Genomic DNA, 17,410 nt, shown 5'->3' with positions numbered 1-17,410 from the left:
AGTTTGAGAAGAGGGAGACCTGGGGCAGCATCTCCAAAGGCAATTGGGTGAACTCTGAAAGGATGAATGAATGAACAAATGCCCCAGAATTCTCTAGAGCTCTGAGGTAGGTAGAGACACAAATACTCTTTCATTTAATGGGCATAAATGAAAGACATACTGTTGGCCAGCAACTGAGGATTTGAAATGAACATGACACAGACCTTGCCATGGGACAGCCTGGTAAGGTCGCAGAGGTAATGTGGCAATGAATGAAGTGGTCATGAAACCTGGCTGAGGGTTGGTGTCCAGTGGAGATGGAGGTACAGTGGAAAGAGGGTGAGTTTGGGAAGCACATGACCACTTCCTCACTCTCCCCTCAGCCTACTCTGATCAGTCCGGCCTTCCACTAACCCCACTGAAATGGCCCTTACCAGGGGCGCCCAGGACCTACATCCTGTCAGGTCCGGGGTCAGATCTCTGCACTCAACTCACACCACTTCCAATGACATTGTACACTTGACCTCGGCTTCCTTTCAGAAAAACATTCTTTTCTTGGCTTTCTGTGACATCATAGTTTCCTGGTTTTCCTCCAAATCCATATATATAGCTCTGAACTCTCTCTTGAACTCCCAACTCATCTACTCAGCTGCCAATCTAAGATATATCCCAAATCTGGGCATTTCTCACCATTACCACGTCTTTAACCTTCATTTAACATGGCAGCTTGCTCCCTGGACCTCGCAATGGACCTCAGTCTGGTCTCTACCTCCTTTGTTACCCTTCCATAGTCAATTTTCCATAGAGCTGCCAGAATGCTCTTTAAAGAGATGAATCAGCCTAGTTGATTTACAATGTCGTATCTGTATGGTAAAACTATTTTAAAAAATAATAATAAAGTGAATTTTCCTGATTACTAAAAAAGAAAGAAAAAAAAAGATGAATCAGTACGATCATTCTCTAACTTAAAACTTTCTGATAACTGCCCCCTGCAAGTAGAATAAGTCACTCTTCTGATGACCTAACAGGTCCCTGCAACACATCTGCCTTCCTCCCTACTGCTTCCTCCATCATCCACTGGGTTTCCCAGCAACTGGCCTTCTGTGTCCCCCAAACCAGCGCTGCCTCAGCCCTTTGCACTGGCCCCTCGCCTCACTCGCCCCACAGCTGGCCCTTCTCATCAGAAACCACTTCCCTGAACTCTGTACAAAAGTGCTTTCCCCCATTGCATCACTTCCTCTCCCGTTACACTTTCCTTAAGAGCACTCTTCAAGATCTTAAACTCTTACTTTCTCTGCTTACGCATCCCTGTCTGTGTCCTCTCCCGAGAAGAGAAACTCCATGAGCCAGGAGCCTTATCTGTTCGGGTTACAACTTTCCCCCCAGCCTGGAGGAGAGCCCTCAGTGAGCATGTGCTGGCTGCATGCACGAATCAACTCGGGACCGCTCCTGCCCCAACCACTGGGTGTGGATGTGACGGGACAAGGGGCCAATCTCTCCACCATCCAGCAGGCCCGGTGTCCAGACCCCACCATCATTGCAGGGGCACACGATAAAACGTTCCTTTTAATTTAAAATCAGAAGAAAAAATAAATATGATAATAATGGATATATAAGAATGAATCCAGTCTACATTCATCTTTTACCTGCACGGTCAGAAAATACTTTTACTGTTCTGGGGGGACAAGTCAACCCCGCCAATCCCTGGCTTCCTCTGCACTGAGAATGATAACCCCACGCATCAGGGCCGGGGGACACTTAGACAAGGCGCCGTGCGTGCGTGACCACTCTGAGGGCCAGGTGGCTACAGCGCTGGCGTGGAGGGGTCCCAGCGTGGTCCCCAGGGGTTGGGTACTGTCTCCTTCACCTAGAAGTCCTCTCATAACTGCAGGGCTGGTCACCCTGTGCCCGTTCAAAGCCTAAAGAGAAGGCAGCCCCAACTGGTTAGGCAACCTGCCTGAACTGCGTGGCTAACGCAAGGAATTGTGACCCACTTTTCTAATTCCAGGTCCTGGGCTCTCCAGAGAGCCTCACGATGCCTGGGGTTGGGATCCTCGAACCACCCCACCCCAAAGGGCTGGGGAATTCGGTGCAGCAGCCCCTCTCCGCAGGAAATCCATGTACTTCCCTGGGACTCCTGTACCGTCCTCTGCTATAATCTGTCACCAAAGGCTTGATTTTCCCAGGCTGGAGCTCGTGCCAGCGCCTGGGGCTGCCAGGTGCCACTTTCCAATTCTTAGGCGGGCTGCCCTCCCCCTCCCTACTCTCCGCAGGGCCCCCATCCCACCTGCTCCTGGATGAGGCCAACTCCTGGCCAAGCTCAGGGGCACCTCAGCGGCAGCGATTCTGATTTTTCTCGCCTTCCTTGGAGATGCCTCTGCTTTGGAGGAGAAGGCAGAGCATCGCCTCTTGGAACAAATCTGCTTTTGATCATGCAAATTAATGCCTGGTTAATGTAGGCAGACTGTCAGTTTCACCAGTTAGGGAGAGAGAGAGAGAGAGAGAGAGAGAGAGAGAGAGAGAGAAGAGAGGGAAAAATCCCCACCATGGCAACTGATGAAGAATTTCAACAGAAAGCTGCTACTTCAGAAAATAAGATCGTCCTCTGTGAACAGAGCCTTTCTAGGCATCTCAGGCAGCGCTGATGTTCCGCGGGTATGTGGTTAACTTTGCTGGTATCATTAAGACTCCCTGGGTGGGCCATAGATGGCTTGGGGTGGTAAGTGGGTGAGGGTGTTCACGTGGAATCTCTGGAAGCCCTACCCAACATCTTTGGGCTGCGGGAATTTAGTGGGTCTCCGCTGATGTGATGGACGCGTGAGTCCGGGGGCTCACTTGGGGTGGGAGGGACATCTGCCCCTCCTGTGGCTTCCCCCAGGGAGCTGGGTGGTGTGTGTTTGTGGGCTGGGCTCCGGATGGTACTGATGCAGGGTGGCATGAGGAGAAAGCGTGTGTGTGCGTCTGCCAGGATTTGGAAAATTGGCTCAGGTCAGGCGAGGTGATTTAGTGATTGTGCGTCCTCTGTATTCCTGCTTTCTCGGGATTCTTCTCTGGATTGGGGACAATAGCTTTGGATACTGACCATAGTAGTACAGTTAAAGAATTAAGGGAAAAACTAATATTTATCGAGCACATGGTATTTTCCAGACATTGCTGCATGTATGATTTCCTTCAATATCTTTATGAGGATATGTACTAATAATCTCCCAATTTTACAGATAGGGAAACTGAGGCTCAGGCTCTGGAGAACTCATATACCCCTGATTACAATCCATGGACACCCAGGGCACTCTCCCCGCTCCGTTGACAGACAGCTGGGGGAACAGGGTCCTGGTCAGTTCCTTCGTCACTGGGTCACTACTGCTGGCAGTGCCACTGCGGGTCCAGTGACGCCCCCTTCCCTAACTGCCCTGAGGTCCTACAGTAGGACGACCATCTCTCCAAATAGTGTGTATCAAACTGCATTTTAGTTACTTACTTTTGCCCATTTTCTATTTCGTTACTTGACTGAGCTCCCCGAGGGCAGGGTTTAATTTGTATTGATGCCCCCAGACACCTAGCATGGCACCTGGCACGTAGTAAGTGACCTTGTGAAGTATCCCCATGACTAGATGAATAGGTCTCTGTGTTGGGAAAACCTACTTGAGACCCTGTTCTAGGCGGATGTGGACATTTTCTACAGTTGCAGGTATGTTCTGCTTCTCAGCACAGACAGGGTGGGAAGGGCTCAGCCCATGTGGATGGACAGAGGATTCGGGAAAGGAATCACTGGGATGGAGGCCCTCAGGAACGTGCCATCCTGGGTTTCTCCTCGGCTAACGGCAGCTGGACTCAGGGGCTATGAAGCCTTCCAGGTGGAAATGGAGAAACCCACAACCCAACGCTGAATACAGGTCACGAGCAGGCTGAGGAAGGGAAGGCAACCCGGAGGGCATGAGTGAGCAGAATGTTTGGAAATAAAAGAGGAACTTCAATACCACCTCCAGAGGGCAGCTGGTAGCTTGGTTCCCACGTGGGTGTCCACGCTACTCCATGGCATTTCTGTGTTGGGCATGATTCTGAGGATTATTCCTCTGGGCTATGATCTGGCTGTAGGGTGGTGTAGGTGGTGCTAGTGCATTTCCATCCCTGTCCTAACTTTAGCACACAAAGTGCCCCCAGTTGGAGCCAGAGGACCTTCAGTGGAGACTTGGCTTTGCAAATGACTAGCTAGTAGACCTTGGGACAATCATTAAACCTCTCGATACTTATTTCTCCCTCCGTACAATGGTGTTAAATGTTGGTTCGTGGGTATGGAGCTCATAGCATTATGGCTGAGAGAAAAGAAGAATGTGGGTGCAACTGCAAAGCCCTTTGCACCGAGGGGCCCTGATTCTAGATGGGTTTGTGCTCACCCGGCATATGCTGTCATTGTTGGACGACAAGCTCGTGGAGGGAAGGCCTGGCTTTTCCCAGAGGGCTGGGATGGCAAAAGGGTGCCTTTGGCGTTGAATTCTGGCTTCTCTCTGAACTGGTTTCCCATCTGAGCGTTAGTGATAAGAATCCCTGATCCATAGGGTCGTTTGGGAATAAATGATCTCCTTGAAGACTCCTAGGTCAGACCCATAATTTCATTCTTTCCACTGAATAAAGATTCATTGAGCACTTACTGTGTGCCAGCCACTTTTGTAGGCACCACAGATATAGCAGAAAGCAAAATAGATAAAGTCTCAGAGCTCCTGGGGCTCACATTCCAGAGGAGGAAGAAACAGAGTAGACGAATATAGAACATGTCAAGGGGAACAGGTGCTGAGGACGGGGGGCAGGATAAAGGGGAGAGAGGGTGCTGGGGGTGTGGATGCCTTTGCCACCAGAGTGGTCCAGGATGAAGGAAGTGAGGGAATGAGGTACCTGGGGAGGAACATTCTAGAAGGGGGAACAGAAAGCGCCAAGACCCTAAGGTGGGAGTGTGCGCGGCAGATTTGAGGAGCACCACAGGGACCGGTTAGGCTGAAACACAGTCAGCGGGAGGAGGCGGGCAGCAGGAACGAGGTCAGAGGACAAACAGTGGCCACGTCAGATAGTGGGCGTTAAGGACTGTGGCTTTTCCTCTGCATGAGCTGAGACCACTGGACGGCTTTAAGAAGAGGAGTGACGTGATCTGACTTACACCGTAAAGGGATTACTCCAGCCCCTGTGGCTCTCATAGAGCAAAGGGGGCAAAGCCAGAAGCAGGGAGATGGTTGGGGGCCATTGCAAAGCTCCCGGAGAAAGATGATGGCAAGCATCAGGGTGGTGGCAGAAGAGGTGGGAGAGGGGGTTGGAAACATCTTGAAGATAGACGTGCTGATGGAATGCTGGTAGGCAGAGAGAGAGGTTTGGAGTCTGGGTTGCTGTTTATTGAGATGGTGAAGACAGCGGGGGCATAAGCTGGTTGGGGGTGGGGACATAAGTGGAATCAGCAGTTCATTTTTGCTGTGTTAAGACTGAGAAGCGATCAGACATCTAAGTGAAGACGTCAAGTAGACCCTGCGCTAACCCAGTCTAGAGTTCAAGGGAAAAGCCCAGGTGGGAGGTACAGAGTGGGGCTGGAGGTACATGTTCAGGAGATGGCGGCATGTAATGGCACTGCAAGTGTGGACTTGGCCTCAAACCCGACTGTTACTGCATCCCTGCTTCTCCCAACTGTCCACAGCAGTCAGCACCTAGGTGGGTTCCCAGCGGGATGCAGGCTCACAAGAACCACCCAACGACTGCACTAGTGCCTGTTCAAAGGAGAATAAATGGAGAAGGGAAGTCAGACAGGAATAGTCAGCCTGTTCCCTATTCTGGTGCCTGGACTTGAGGGCACGCTCTCCCACCCGTCTCCTTCCTGGTGCAGGCAGTGAGCTCTGTCAGCAGACACGATCTTTCTTTGCAAGCGGACCAAGGAAACATCTCCTTGAAAGCCTCAGAGGGAAACTCAATGCATTGTTGAGGAGGGCTTCCAGTCCTCTGGATGCAGGTTCCCTGCTGGAGGGGGTTCAGAAATTCAGGGCAGAGGTGGGAAACTCCCAAGATGCTGCTGGGAGAGGACCAGGAAACACCAAGGCAGCCGCAGACAATCCTCTTACAATGGGTTGGCATCACCCGAAAATATAAACTTGAGCTGCCCTATGGTCAACCCCAGCACCAAGACTGCCAGTAACAGCTCCCCTCCCCCCAGCCCCGACGGATGGCCCTTCCACTGGGGGTGGGAGGAGTACAGGAACGTGCTGCTGGGGCCTGCTTCTAGGACGATTCCCCAGGCTCCCGGGAATGGAGTTCTCTCTCTCTAAGGTCGGAGATGGCTGGGATGCATTTCCAGTGCATGGTCCAAAGAACCAGAGCTGTGAGGATATAGCATCTTCTGCACCAAGATTTCCACATCCTCCCCTGATGGGCAGTGTGGAATGAGGTGTTGCATGGAAGAGGGTCCAGGGCCGATGGCCATGTCTTTCCATGCTGCCCATGCTGTAGGGCATCGTCTCTCTCGGGCAGCACGCAGAGAGTGCAGCACAAATGTAAGGACGTTCATTTCTTTCTCTTGCTTTATAATTCTTTGTTTTTGTGAATCTTTTTAACGCTTAGTATAAGAGTACTCATGTATATAATTTATACTCAAATGACTGTGCTTACTATTTTCTAACTGATGACGGGCTTGATCAAAGTAGTGGGAATTTGAAGACCCACTACTTTAGAGAAGAAAAGCCCAGGGCTAGTGGTGGAGAGTGGCATTGTTTCAGTGTTTCCTGAGTGTTAGTCTGGTTCAATAATCAAGTTGCAGCCCCTTGAAGTAAAGGGCTGAGTCATATATGGGCGCTCGGCAGAAAAAGGTAGAGATGGATCAGGGGCAAAAGTTCCTTCTCCGTGGCTGTGAGTCAACGGGATGGAAGCTGTTAGTGACCTAAGCTCTGCTCTATGCCACCCCCCAATACACACACACACAACGCAACACAATGCTCTCTACTTATACATATACATATATATGCACACATATATGCCTATGTGATGTATTCTCACGTATATTAGTAATGTTAGTCATATTAAATGCATAGTATTCTTTTTCACATTGCCACACCTCCTGGGACAGCCCATGTTAATTGCTTGCTGTGGCTCTTTCTGCAGCACTATCCTTTCACACAGAAATACATACAATTATACACACTTACATTTTACAGATATACACAGGTTGGTTGTTTTTTCAATCTATGAATGCTACCTTAATTTCACACTCCTCTGCATTCTGATTTTTTTTTGTTTTCCATTTAACAACATATCACAGGCATCCTCAAGCCAGGAGAGATGTATCTGGTTCATTCTTTTCACCGTCTGCATCATATTCAATAGTTCATCATATTCAATAGTGTGTATCTTCATGTAGTCAACCATTTCCCTGTTCATAGACATCTGAGTTGCTTTCAGTGTTTTTGCCACAGTAATCAATGCTGTGATTAATACCCTTGTATATATATCTCATGTCAAAGTGGTGCTTTTATCGCTGTGAGATAGATTCCCCTAAGTGAGGTAGATTACCCAAGGGAATAGCATAATCCAAAGGATGCCAGACCCCATTTGGCTGCATTAATGATTCTTTTTTTGTTGTTATTCATTCCAACGAAACTGCCTTATATTCAATAGAGCCAGACAGAGCCCTAGGCTGAGTGTGGGTCCTCACCTTGTGTCATGTGCTGGGGCCACCATCCCAGGCTGATGACCTAGAGGACCCATCAGGAGTAGCTTGACAAGGAGGGGTGGGCAGGCCAGGGGGGAGCGTGCTCGACCTCTTCCTGGGTGGCTGCATCCTGTGAGGAGTGATGGCCTCTCTGGTCTGAGAGGAAGTGTCTGCTCAGGCAGATAAATGACCTCACAAGTCCCTCGCACTTTGCTGCGTCTCCGCACGAAGCTGCTCTTGCCCTGGGCCTGGTCCACACTTTCCTGGGACGGCTGGGAAGCTCGGGAGCTTGGAAGGCTAGTGTTTGGGTTTCCCTGCCGGGACTCTCTTCATCCCCACGCCTCTCCTTCTCCCAGCCTCCGTGGGACAAGCATCTTTCATGGAGCAGCGGTACCCACGGCCTGGAGCCCTGAAGCTGCAGAGCTCCTGGGGCAGCCCTACTGGCAGTTTCCCACAGTGATTCCTTCGCAGCTGTAATCTGTGGATGTGTCTGTGTTGCTCACAACTCGGCAGGTGTCTTATTTCTGAATCCCACCCACCACTACCACCTCCCAAACTTCTTATAGAGCCTTTGCACATGTAGTTTTTCAGCGATTGTTTTGAAAATAAGCAAGTAAGTCGATGACTCTTGACCAAGGTCAGACTTAGGTCCAGAGTCACTGGGCCGCACCCCGCAGGGGCCCCTGAGGCCTCCTCCCACCTACCTTCACGGCCTTGGCTCTGCTGATGATCCCGTCGTCCTGAGAACTCCCGATGAGCAGATCCACCTTGACCCGTGGAGCTCTCTGCAGTGCTCTGGCTGGAGCTTCTTGGAGGTACTGGCCACTGACCACAGGGCCCCAGTAGTGGAAAGGGCCACTCACGGCCAGAAGCTGCATCAGGTGCAAAGGGGTGTCATGATTTATATGGACTTTGTCCTTTATAAAAATGGTACCGGAATAATCGTTGCATTGCTTCACTTAATCGGGCCTGAACCATTATGAACACCAGCGCTGCTTATTTACCCAAAGCTCTACTGGGAAATAAGAGTAACGTGGCCAGACAACAGCCAGGCGGGACACCAGGCGACAGCGCCGGGAAGGGGGGTCTTGCTCTGAGCAGTGGTCGGTCCCTAGGGGAGCATCCCAGAGCCTCCCGCCAAAGTGACAACAGATCCACAGGGAGGAACGGGTAAGCCTGAGCCTGTGGTTGAGTGAGTGAAGCAAGAGATATTGATCGAGGAGGAGGTGCTGGCCAAAGGCAGGATATGACAGGGGAATTCATCAGCTGTAGCCACCATCCAATTAGCCCACATTTGGAGGAGCTGAGGATAAGACCTGCGCCGCGTCTGCAAGTCCAGGCTCATTGCCGAAGGGATTAAAGTGTCAGCTCAGATGACAAGTTATTCCTGCTAGAGTCCCCTTTGTTAATATCAGGGCCAGCCAGAGAGACTAGGGGCTGTGAGCAGGGTCTTTATAGGCTGGAGAAGGAAGCGCACAACTGTCCTGCCTAAGGGGGCATGTTGGCCTCGCTCCACTGCAGCCGTGACCATAGTGCTCAGTGCATGTCGCTGTGGCTTGACGGGGTGCCACCAGGGTACCAGCAAGACCCTTTACCTATGTCACTTCATTTTCTTTTCCTCCTCTATAATGTTCCCATCATTATCCCCATCGTACAGATAAAATCTGATGAGCAGAGAGAACTGCCGACCCTCAGGACCTGTGCTTGGTCCATCACATCCTGTGGCCTACGCACGGCACAGGGGCTCTGGAAATATGCACTCAGTTCCAGCTGGTCACCTGCCTACTGCGTGGCCTTGGGTGGGTCTTGTCTCCTTTCTGGCCTGGTTTCCATTTGTAAAAGATCAGAGGGTGTCCCTCCCAACTCGCACACAAGTGCCCACCTTGGTCTGGGCATCATTGAGGACACGGGCAGGCTCCCGGCGGAGGCAGGACACCATTTCTTGGATGGACGAGGTGGGGCAGCCAACCTCCTTCGCCAAAGCAGCTGCCTGCTGCCGAGCCTTCTCCGGACTGATGACAGCGGCGGGGGAGAGCACGGAGCCGCCCTGGAAGACAAAGCAGACTCAGGGCCCAAAGTCTAGATCATCTCCCATCCTTTGCTCAGCCCAGAGACCTCAGGGCCTCATCAGGGCTCTGCATCCTTCTTCTAGGTACGGGAGTCCCAGGACCCTTCCCGGGATACCCACAGGCATCTAGGAAGTCAGAGCTGATCAATATTATATCAACATGTTGTGAGCTCTTGAGTGAGTCTCCCTAGGCCTCAGTTTCTCACCTGTAAAGTGAGAGCAGTGGACCGAGTGACCTTCAGTCTTGGCTATAAACTAAAGTTGTATATTGAGGCAAAGAGTTGATGGTGGTTGAACAGGGACAAATATTAGAACTGTCCCCTGAGAAGAGGACTCTGCAAAAGTGGATACATCCCACCAGCACCTCCTGGGGGCTCCTTAAAGAGCAAGATTTCCTGGCTCAGTTAAGCTAGAGTTGGACTTTAAAATAGATGCCCACTCAAAGGTGATGGAAACACAGTCATTGTGAAAGTAAATTGTATCAGCAAAGTCATTGTAAGTCTCCGTACAAATTTCAGGTCTCTGGGAGCATTTCCTCTCTAAGAATGCAGGTGATGGTTACTGGGTTCTGGGACATGGCTCTCCGGGCCTGGACTGTTGGTGGAACTGGGTCTTCTGCCAGGGGTGGAAGAGGTGAGCTGAGTGGGGTCTTGACCAGGGTAGGACCCCGGGGCCCATCCTCTGTGGGTCACCCCTTCCCTCCAGCTCAGACGCGGGCTACTGCCCACCATAGAATCAGGGACGGTCTGGGACTGGACTGCTGGTACCGCTACCATTACTCGTGATGCTGCCACTAATAATAGTAACAGAACGGCCATCGACTGGGGACTTAGACTATCTCGAGAGCTTCCGCCTTTTTATCTCATTGGATCCTCATTAGAGATGTGTACGTTAGCGGCTGTTCCTGTCTCCATTTTATAAATACAGAAAGAAAGAAATGGGGAAATTAAGTAGCTCGGCCAAAAATCTTATCAGAGGTGGAAACAGCCTGTGGCTTCAGACAGCTGGGCTCCAGAGTCTGCTGTGCTCCAGGGCCTTGGGCAGAACGTGGAAAGCTCTAGATCTATGACCAGCCTCTGTAATGAGGGGCAGCTGGGCTGGAGAGTATTGGTCATGGGGCACTTACTGCTACCTGCCAAGTGGTCCCCCCTCCCTGCTTTGTCTCATGTAATCGTCACAACCAGAATACAAGGTGGGTACAACTGTCATCCCCGCCCTGTCGACAAGCAAACTAAGCCTCCAAGAGGAAAGGGAGAATCCTCACTTATCAAGTCCCTAATATATACCAGGAGCTGGGAGCTTGGCAACCACAGTTTACAAGTACTTCACATGTATTAACTCAGTAAATCCTCTCCACAGCCCTGGGAGGTAAATATTATTTATGCCCTTATCTTAGAGAGGAGGAAAGTAAAGCACAGAGAGGTTCAGTATCCTGTCCAACGTCGCACAGCTGGTGAGTGGCAGGGCCAGGACCCCAGTCTCAGCAGCCCACCCCCTGGGCTGTGCTCTCAGCCCCACGTGATGCCATGTGTGTTTTCACATCCAGAACAAGAAGGTGTGTCCAGGAGCTGAACTGCCCCCCTTGCTCCAATGTAAAGAGAACACTGAGCTGGCTGACTCTATGGTATATGTTTCCATTTTAGGCCCTACCCTGAGCTAAAAATACCAGCAACAGAGAGCTCGGTTTCCTCATACGTGAAATGGGTTTACCAGCAGGTGCGGCTCTCTCTGGGTCTTTGAGAGGGTCGTTGAGGTAATGCAGAGGAAGCACTCTGGAAACTGTAAAGTGCGGTGCCCATGCTCCCCTAGGTCATTGTGTTCCTACCCACCGTGTAAAACAGACAGAGGTCTAGAGGGGGGGACACCGACCCTCCTGAAAGCCTGCTGGACGAGTTTCCTGAAATAGGGAGTACATTCCAGCGCTGCCCCCGGGAGGTCCCAGGGGTCTTCATGCTTCAGGTCAGGACTGAGGGTCACGGGCAAAGCACGGGCACCGCAATGACAATAGGCCGCCCTGAGGGTAGACAGAGAGCTGAGGGCAGTACTGGGCCAGGCAGCTGCCCAGAGGGCAGGCAGCCCTCTGACTGGGGCCTGGAGCCTGGGGCTGGGCCTGCCCACACGGAACGTCGAGGCTCCAAATCCCAGAAGCTAAATGCAGCGAAAGTAGAAGCTCTGTGCTCCAGACCCGGCCCCAAGTCTGCAGGCTGACTTCACATGTTCCTCAGCACCTTTCCTCCTGGGCACCTTGACATAGAAGTATTGATCCTCGTGGTCCCTCTGGGGCGGCTGAGATGCCCAAGAATCACAAGAGCCAACCTCGATGGAGCGTTTCTGTGCGTCCTCAGTATCCGACAGATATTAATTTACTTAAGCCTCACTACCATCCCATAGGGCAGGGGGAATTAGCACCCTATTTTGTAGAGGAGGGGGTTTCAGGCACAGAGAGGCTCTGTGGACCTCCAGCCAAGGGCTCTTGCTCTGAGCTTCAGCGTCTACAAACCAGGGCGAGTCCTAAGCAGTGATAAAAGTAATATGCCAGCCAATGCCAGCCAGCCTGGAGCTCAGCAATGGTGTCAGCAAGTGAAGGTCATGATGGTTGAACCCTGACGTGGAGTCCCTGTGCCCGTGGGATTATCCTTCCAACACTGAGAATGTCAGCCTTTCTGAGAACCACTGGATGTGTTCAGTCTGAAGGGAAAACACACACACACACACACACACTAATACACACTCACGATATTCAAGGTTAAAGCCCCATGTTCTAAAGGGCGCTTTGAGCTGACGAACTGCAGAAGGATGAGGTGGGCCTCTGAGCCTGCTCTGCCCACAGAGAGGCTGCGAGGAGGTGCGGACTTCAGGATGGGGCCCTCTAATGCGTTCTACGTTTTCTACAGATGTCAAAAGCCAGAGTCCCTGATACGGTGAGGAAGTGGTTAAAGGCGTGGGTTACACTGACATTGCAAGAGAGAACTCAGAGAACTTTCCTGTCTTCAAGGACTTTGTTTTAATCGATCTTTCTGAAGGAAACCACATTCTTCATGGAAAATCAGTGGTTAAACAAGCCAACAGCCGGCTCAGCCCTCACTTTGAAGCACTTGGTTGAAGACGGAGAACTGGGGGCGGCAGGAGGGTGTGGTGCGCAGAGTCGTGCAAAGAGCGGGGCCTTTGGGGGCAGAAGGACCAGGTTCAAACCCCGACCCTGATGCTCGCTGATGTAGTGACCTTGGGCAAGTGAGTGACACCTGGGGCCTCGGTTTCCTCATCTGTGAATGGGGACGACGAACCTACTCCACAGGTCATGGTGAAGATGCCCAGAGGAGGTGGCTGCGTCTTCCCCATGGCGGGAGGTGAGGTCCCTACTGCTGTGAGCGCCACGGGGCTCAGGGGACCGGGGACCGGCAGCAGGGTCTCTCCAGCCTGCCTGTCACGCCAGCCGTCCATCCCCAGCCCTGGGCCCGCGCTTTATCTAAATCTGATCTAGCTATCGAGTGGCAATGAATTTCCGCTTGCTGTTTTCTTAACTTTAAAAATAGTGCAGGGCAAAACCACAATTGCTGACCACTGCTTTTTCTTTCTGGAACCTCTGAACACAGGAAGGTGTCTTGACCTCAGCCAGCCACTACGGTCACCTGAGAGTCAGGGCATGACCCTGGCCAACCACGGGCACAGAGCACGTGCTCATAGACAGAAAGACACACTCACAGTACAGCCATGCACACATACAGTCACGCACAGACACACACACACACATTGCAGACACACACAGACTCACACACAAAAACACACACTCTCACACAGAGACACAGATAGAAAGACACACACAGATACACTCAGCCACACACAGACACACCAGACTTTTCTTGAAATGGACACCTCCGTGAGCCATTCACAGGTCTTCCCCAGAAAGCACCAAGGAGGGGGGAGTTTCTGTAACAAACACGCCGTCCCAGGAGGGCCTGGTGGCCCTCTCTTAGGGGGACAGGTGAGTCCAAGAAAGTGGCTCTGGGTGGCAGGTGAGCCCTCCAGGAGGTGCCCGTTCCTTCTCATCTCCTTCCTCGAGTCCGTCACCTTCTGCCACCTGTCCCCCCTGCAATGGATCCCTCACCCATGAGCGGGCCAGTGATGTTACCTAATGGGGAAAGAGGGGGTGGGTGGGAAGCTGGGCGCCCGCCGGGGGCACAGTGTGGAATCAAGGAGTTAATTCACGCCGAGCCCTTGCGAAGGTGCCCTGCATGTAGATGTAACAATGATGGCAATAATTCTCATTTAAATAACACTCACCATGTGCCACACACGCTAGGAGGCTGTGCACATAGAGGCTGGTTTACACCCAAGAACAACCCTACGAGGTGGGGACAGGGTTATCGCAGCCTTACAGGTGATGAAACTCAGGGCAGAGATCAGGCTCCTTGCCCCGAGTCTCACAGCTGGGGAGCGAGGGCACCGGGATTTGAACCCAGGCAGTTGGCTCCTTAGCAGCATGTTCTAACCTTGTGAGCCCTCAGTCTTATGCCTCTGGTCACCGGTCCCTTTCCGTCCCTTGTGAATGTGAGGCCAAAGCAAAGTGGAAGGTCATGGCTCCGGGCCCGGGCAGACCAGGGTTTCGACCCCAGCTCCACCCATTGCCATCTTGCCAAGTCCCTTTGTCATTCTGAGCTTCCAGCTCCTGATCTGAAAAATGGGGATATTTTGGTGAACACTCATGGGGCTGGTACGCAGAGTGAGCGAGATGATGGATGCAAACTACCTAACATGGAATCATCACTCGATGGAGTTAGTTATGATCGTTGTGATGAATACTGTTACCCAGGTATTTTACTCCTACAAGTTGATGTACTATCATTTGATATTATCATTATCAAAGTCACTTACTTAAACGTGTTGTTACAAACCTAGTGACAGGTAGCGAGTCCCCTGCAACCTCTGTCTTGGATTTCTGCTCACATGCACTTCCTACTTTTTGAAAATACGGACTATATCCATAGGACACACATGTTAGTGGCCTCAAGATGAGTCTGTCTATCATCAGCGTCAAGAGAGAGCCGGGAATTCTCATGCTTTCAAAGTTCAGAGCGGGGAGAGATTTCTGAGCGCGAGGGGGTCCAGAGGAAGCTGCACAGAAGAAGGACTTGAGTGGGCTCTGATGGGAGGAAATGATTAGAGAAAAGGAAAGAGGCCAGGTGGCCACTCTTGGGGGGAATAGGCGGGGATGGCAGGTGAACTCAGGGGTCTGATTACCCAAGGGAGCTGTAGGGGGTAGGAGCTCGTTGCAAGTAACCCAGCATCCCCAGAACAGGACTTAGAACTCAGAAAAATATGTACTGAATGAATGAGCCAGTGGCTGTGTAAGTGGATGGGTAGATGGATGGATGGACCAATTAATTCTCCTGGGTGAAGAGAGACATGGGCATAGAGAGATAGTGAGGAACAAAAGGGAGAGGGCTTTAAATCCAGCCTAAGCAAGAGGTGCAATTAGAAGGTAGTAAACCCCAAGATACAGGACAGGTATCTCACAGGCAGTGAGGAGTCAGTAAAGGCTTCTGAACAGGTGTTAGAGAAGGTATTTTAGGAATGTCCTTGAGTCATTTGTCTTTGCATCTCGGTGCTGAAAATAGTGCATAGCTTTCAATAGCCTCTCCGCAAATGAGCCTCGAAGCTTCCTGAAGATGAACTTCTGATGGCAGAGGTTGGGATGGTTATTCCTTTACCCCCGGAGCCTAGCACAAAGCTTGGCATACGGCAGACCTTCGCTAAACATTGGTGAGCAGGAACTCAAAGGAATGGCTGGATGGTGGATTGGCCGCTGAGTGGGATGAATGGGAGAGGTGCTGTCTGAGGCAGGAAGCTCAGCAGAGGCTCGTGTGCCCAGAGGAGAAAGGGGTGAGGCGTGGTCCAGAGCATCACTGCCACTGCCCTGCATAGGACCCTCTCCTAGGAACGGGCCCAAACCGGGAAGGTTGAGACCAGAATGTTGTAGACTAGCCGGACTGGGGGACACCATCGAGGCGGACAACTCAGAGAGAATTCTGCAAACTAAAGCAAGAGATAGACTTTTTAAAAAACCTTCTGTACATCCAAGTTAATATTCTCTTTAATCTTTTCTACACCGAAATAGTCTTATTTTCTTGATCCCTAAAAGCATGAGTTTTAGTCTAATTTGTAACACTTCGAGTTTGGCAAAATTTCAGTCAAAGGGATGATAATTAACACAACTTTCATCTTGAAACCCTAGTCTGAGGGCATGAGAGCATGCTTCCCCCTTCCTCTTCTTCTTAGGAATCAGCAGTTCTTGTTTTCAGTTGGTGAAAGCCCAGGGAATTGGGATGAGGAAAAAAAGCTGTATCTTAGCCCTTGTTAATGTCCTTCGAATATCAGACGAGGTGTTGCCCTTGCCTCGAAGCATCTTAACGCCAAGTACAGGGATGAATCGTAACCTAGGGGAGCGCGTGAAAGGCAAGGCTGGAAAGAGGCTCCGTGAGTCCTTCCCGTCTTACGGAAAAGTGTGTGTGTACGAAATACATCACCTCTCTAAGCCTCAGTGCTCTCCACTATCCAGCCTCACAGCCTTGTTGCAAGAGGTGTACGAAGCGCGCCGTGTGAGGAACTCAGCACGGGGCCTGGTGCAGAGCACACGCTCACCACTGGCTTCCGTTCCTTCTCTTCCCCTTAGTTCTGTGGGTCCTCCCAATAGGACAACAGCTCGCCAGCCCTTTGGTGACTAATTCTACCTTGTCATTCTCTTTAAACCTTTGAAAGCAACTTCCAGTGTGGAAAAGTGGGGTAGCGCTTCATAAATTGCAGCTGATGGCAGGAGTCAGAACCTGCAGGAAAGACAAACAGCCTGGTCCCTCTGAGGCGCAGGGAACAGAGCAGGAGGTACGGCTTCACGGCCGGGTCTGCTTCCTCCCGGCCCTGGGACGCCTGCTAAGCCCTCCGCAGCCTCTCTCCACCTCCATCTCTCCATCTTTATATAACTTGCGTTAAAACATTTTTTAAAAAGCTTCTGGCCACACCACGCAGCATGTGGGATCTTAGTTCCCCAGCCAGGGCCTGAGCCCCCTGCATTGGAAGCACGGAGTCTTAACCACTGGACCACCAGGGAATTCCTGCTCCATCTTTATCTAACTTTTAAAGGGAAGTGGAAGGGAGTTAAATGTTTACAACGTACCTTCTAAGAGCCAGTCACTCACGCACACTTTCTCATGTGGTCCCAGCAACAGCCCCGTGTGGACCATCATCCCCACCTTGTAGATGGAGGCTCAGAGTGGGCACACACTTTCTTCAAGGTCTTGGGACTAAAAGCAGCAGAGCCAGGGTTATAAAGCTTGCGCTGTCTCTCCCCTACACTGTCCTACCTATGGCTGGAAACAACCAGAACTCAGCCCATCACACCCTTATTTTCCACGTCACTCGGGGTGGCTTATGGGTGATGACCCGTAAACAAAATCTTTGCGAGGGTGGCCAGGACAGAGAGAGGAAAGGCGGGGAGAGTCTGGCTTCTCCTGTGTCCGGAGTGCCGAATGGGGAAGAGTTACACAGGACGGCTTGCAAAGGTCCCTTGTCATGCCCTCGTGATGTCTGCAGCCTGGAAAAGCCACACAGACCAGAACCCACCCTCCGTCACTTTGACGTGCATTTACAACTGTCCCACACCCTGCTTTATACAGAGCGCTCACTCCATCTCATTTCAG

The 17,410-nt window shown here is 51.4% G+C and overlaps 1 protein-coding gene across 1 annotated transcript in view; it reads right to left on the bottom strand.

The window, feature by feature from the left end:
* TG (thyroglobulin) overlaps positions 1-17,410 on the bottom strand; it is a 242,494-nt gene that overhangs the window by 25,742 nt on the left and 199,342 nt on the right. The window contains exons 42-43 of the mRNA XM_019931980.3: positions 9,534-9,698; positions 8,356-8,523 (exon numbers count right to left, since the gene is read on the bottom strand). Of these exons, the coding sequence (XP_019787539.2) occupies positions 8,356-8,523; positions 9,534-9,698 (333 nt within the window). The remainder of the gene's footprint in view (positions 1-8,355; positions 8,524-9,533; positions 9,699-17,410) is intronic.

This window comes from Tursiops truncatus, chromosome 17 (assembly GCF_011762595.2).
Source record: "Tursiops truncatus isolate mTurTru1 chromosome 17, mTurTru1.mat.Y, whole genome shotgun sequence".
Taxonomy (NCBI): Eukaryota; Metazoa; Chordata; class Mammalia; order Artiodactyla; family Delphinidae; genus Tursiops; species Tursiops truncatus.
The sequence above is the reverse complement of the archived record's forward strand: the minus strand, read 5'-3'. Positions and strand labels throughout refer to the sequence as shown.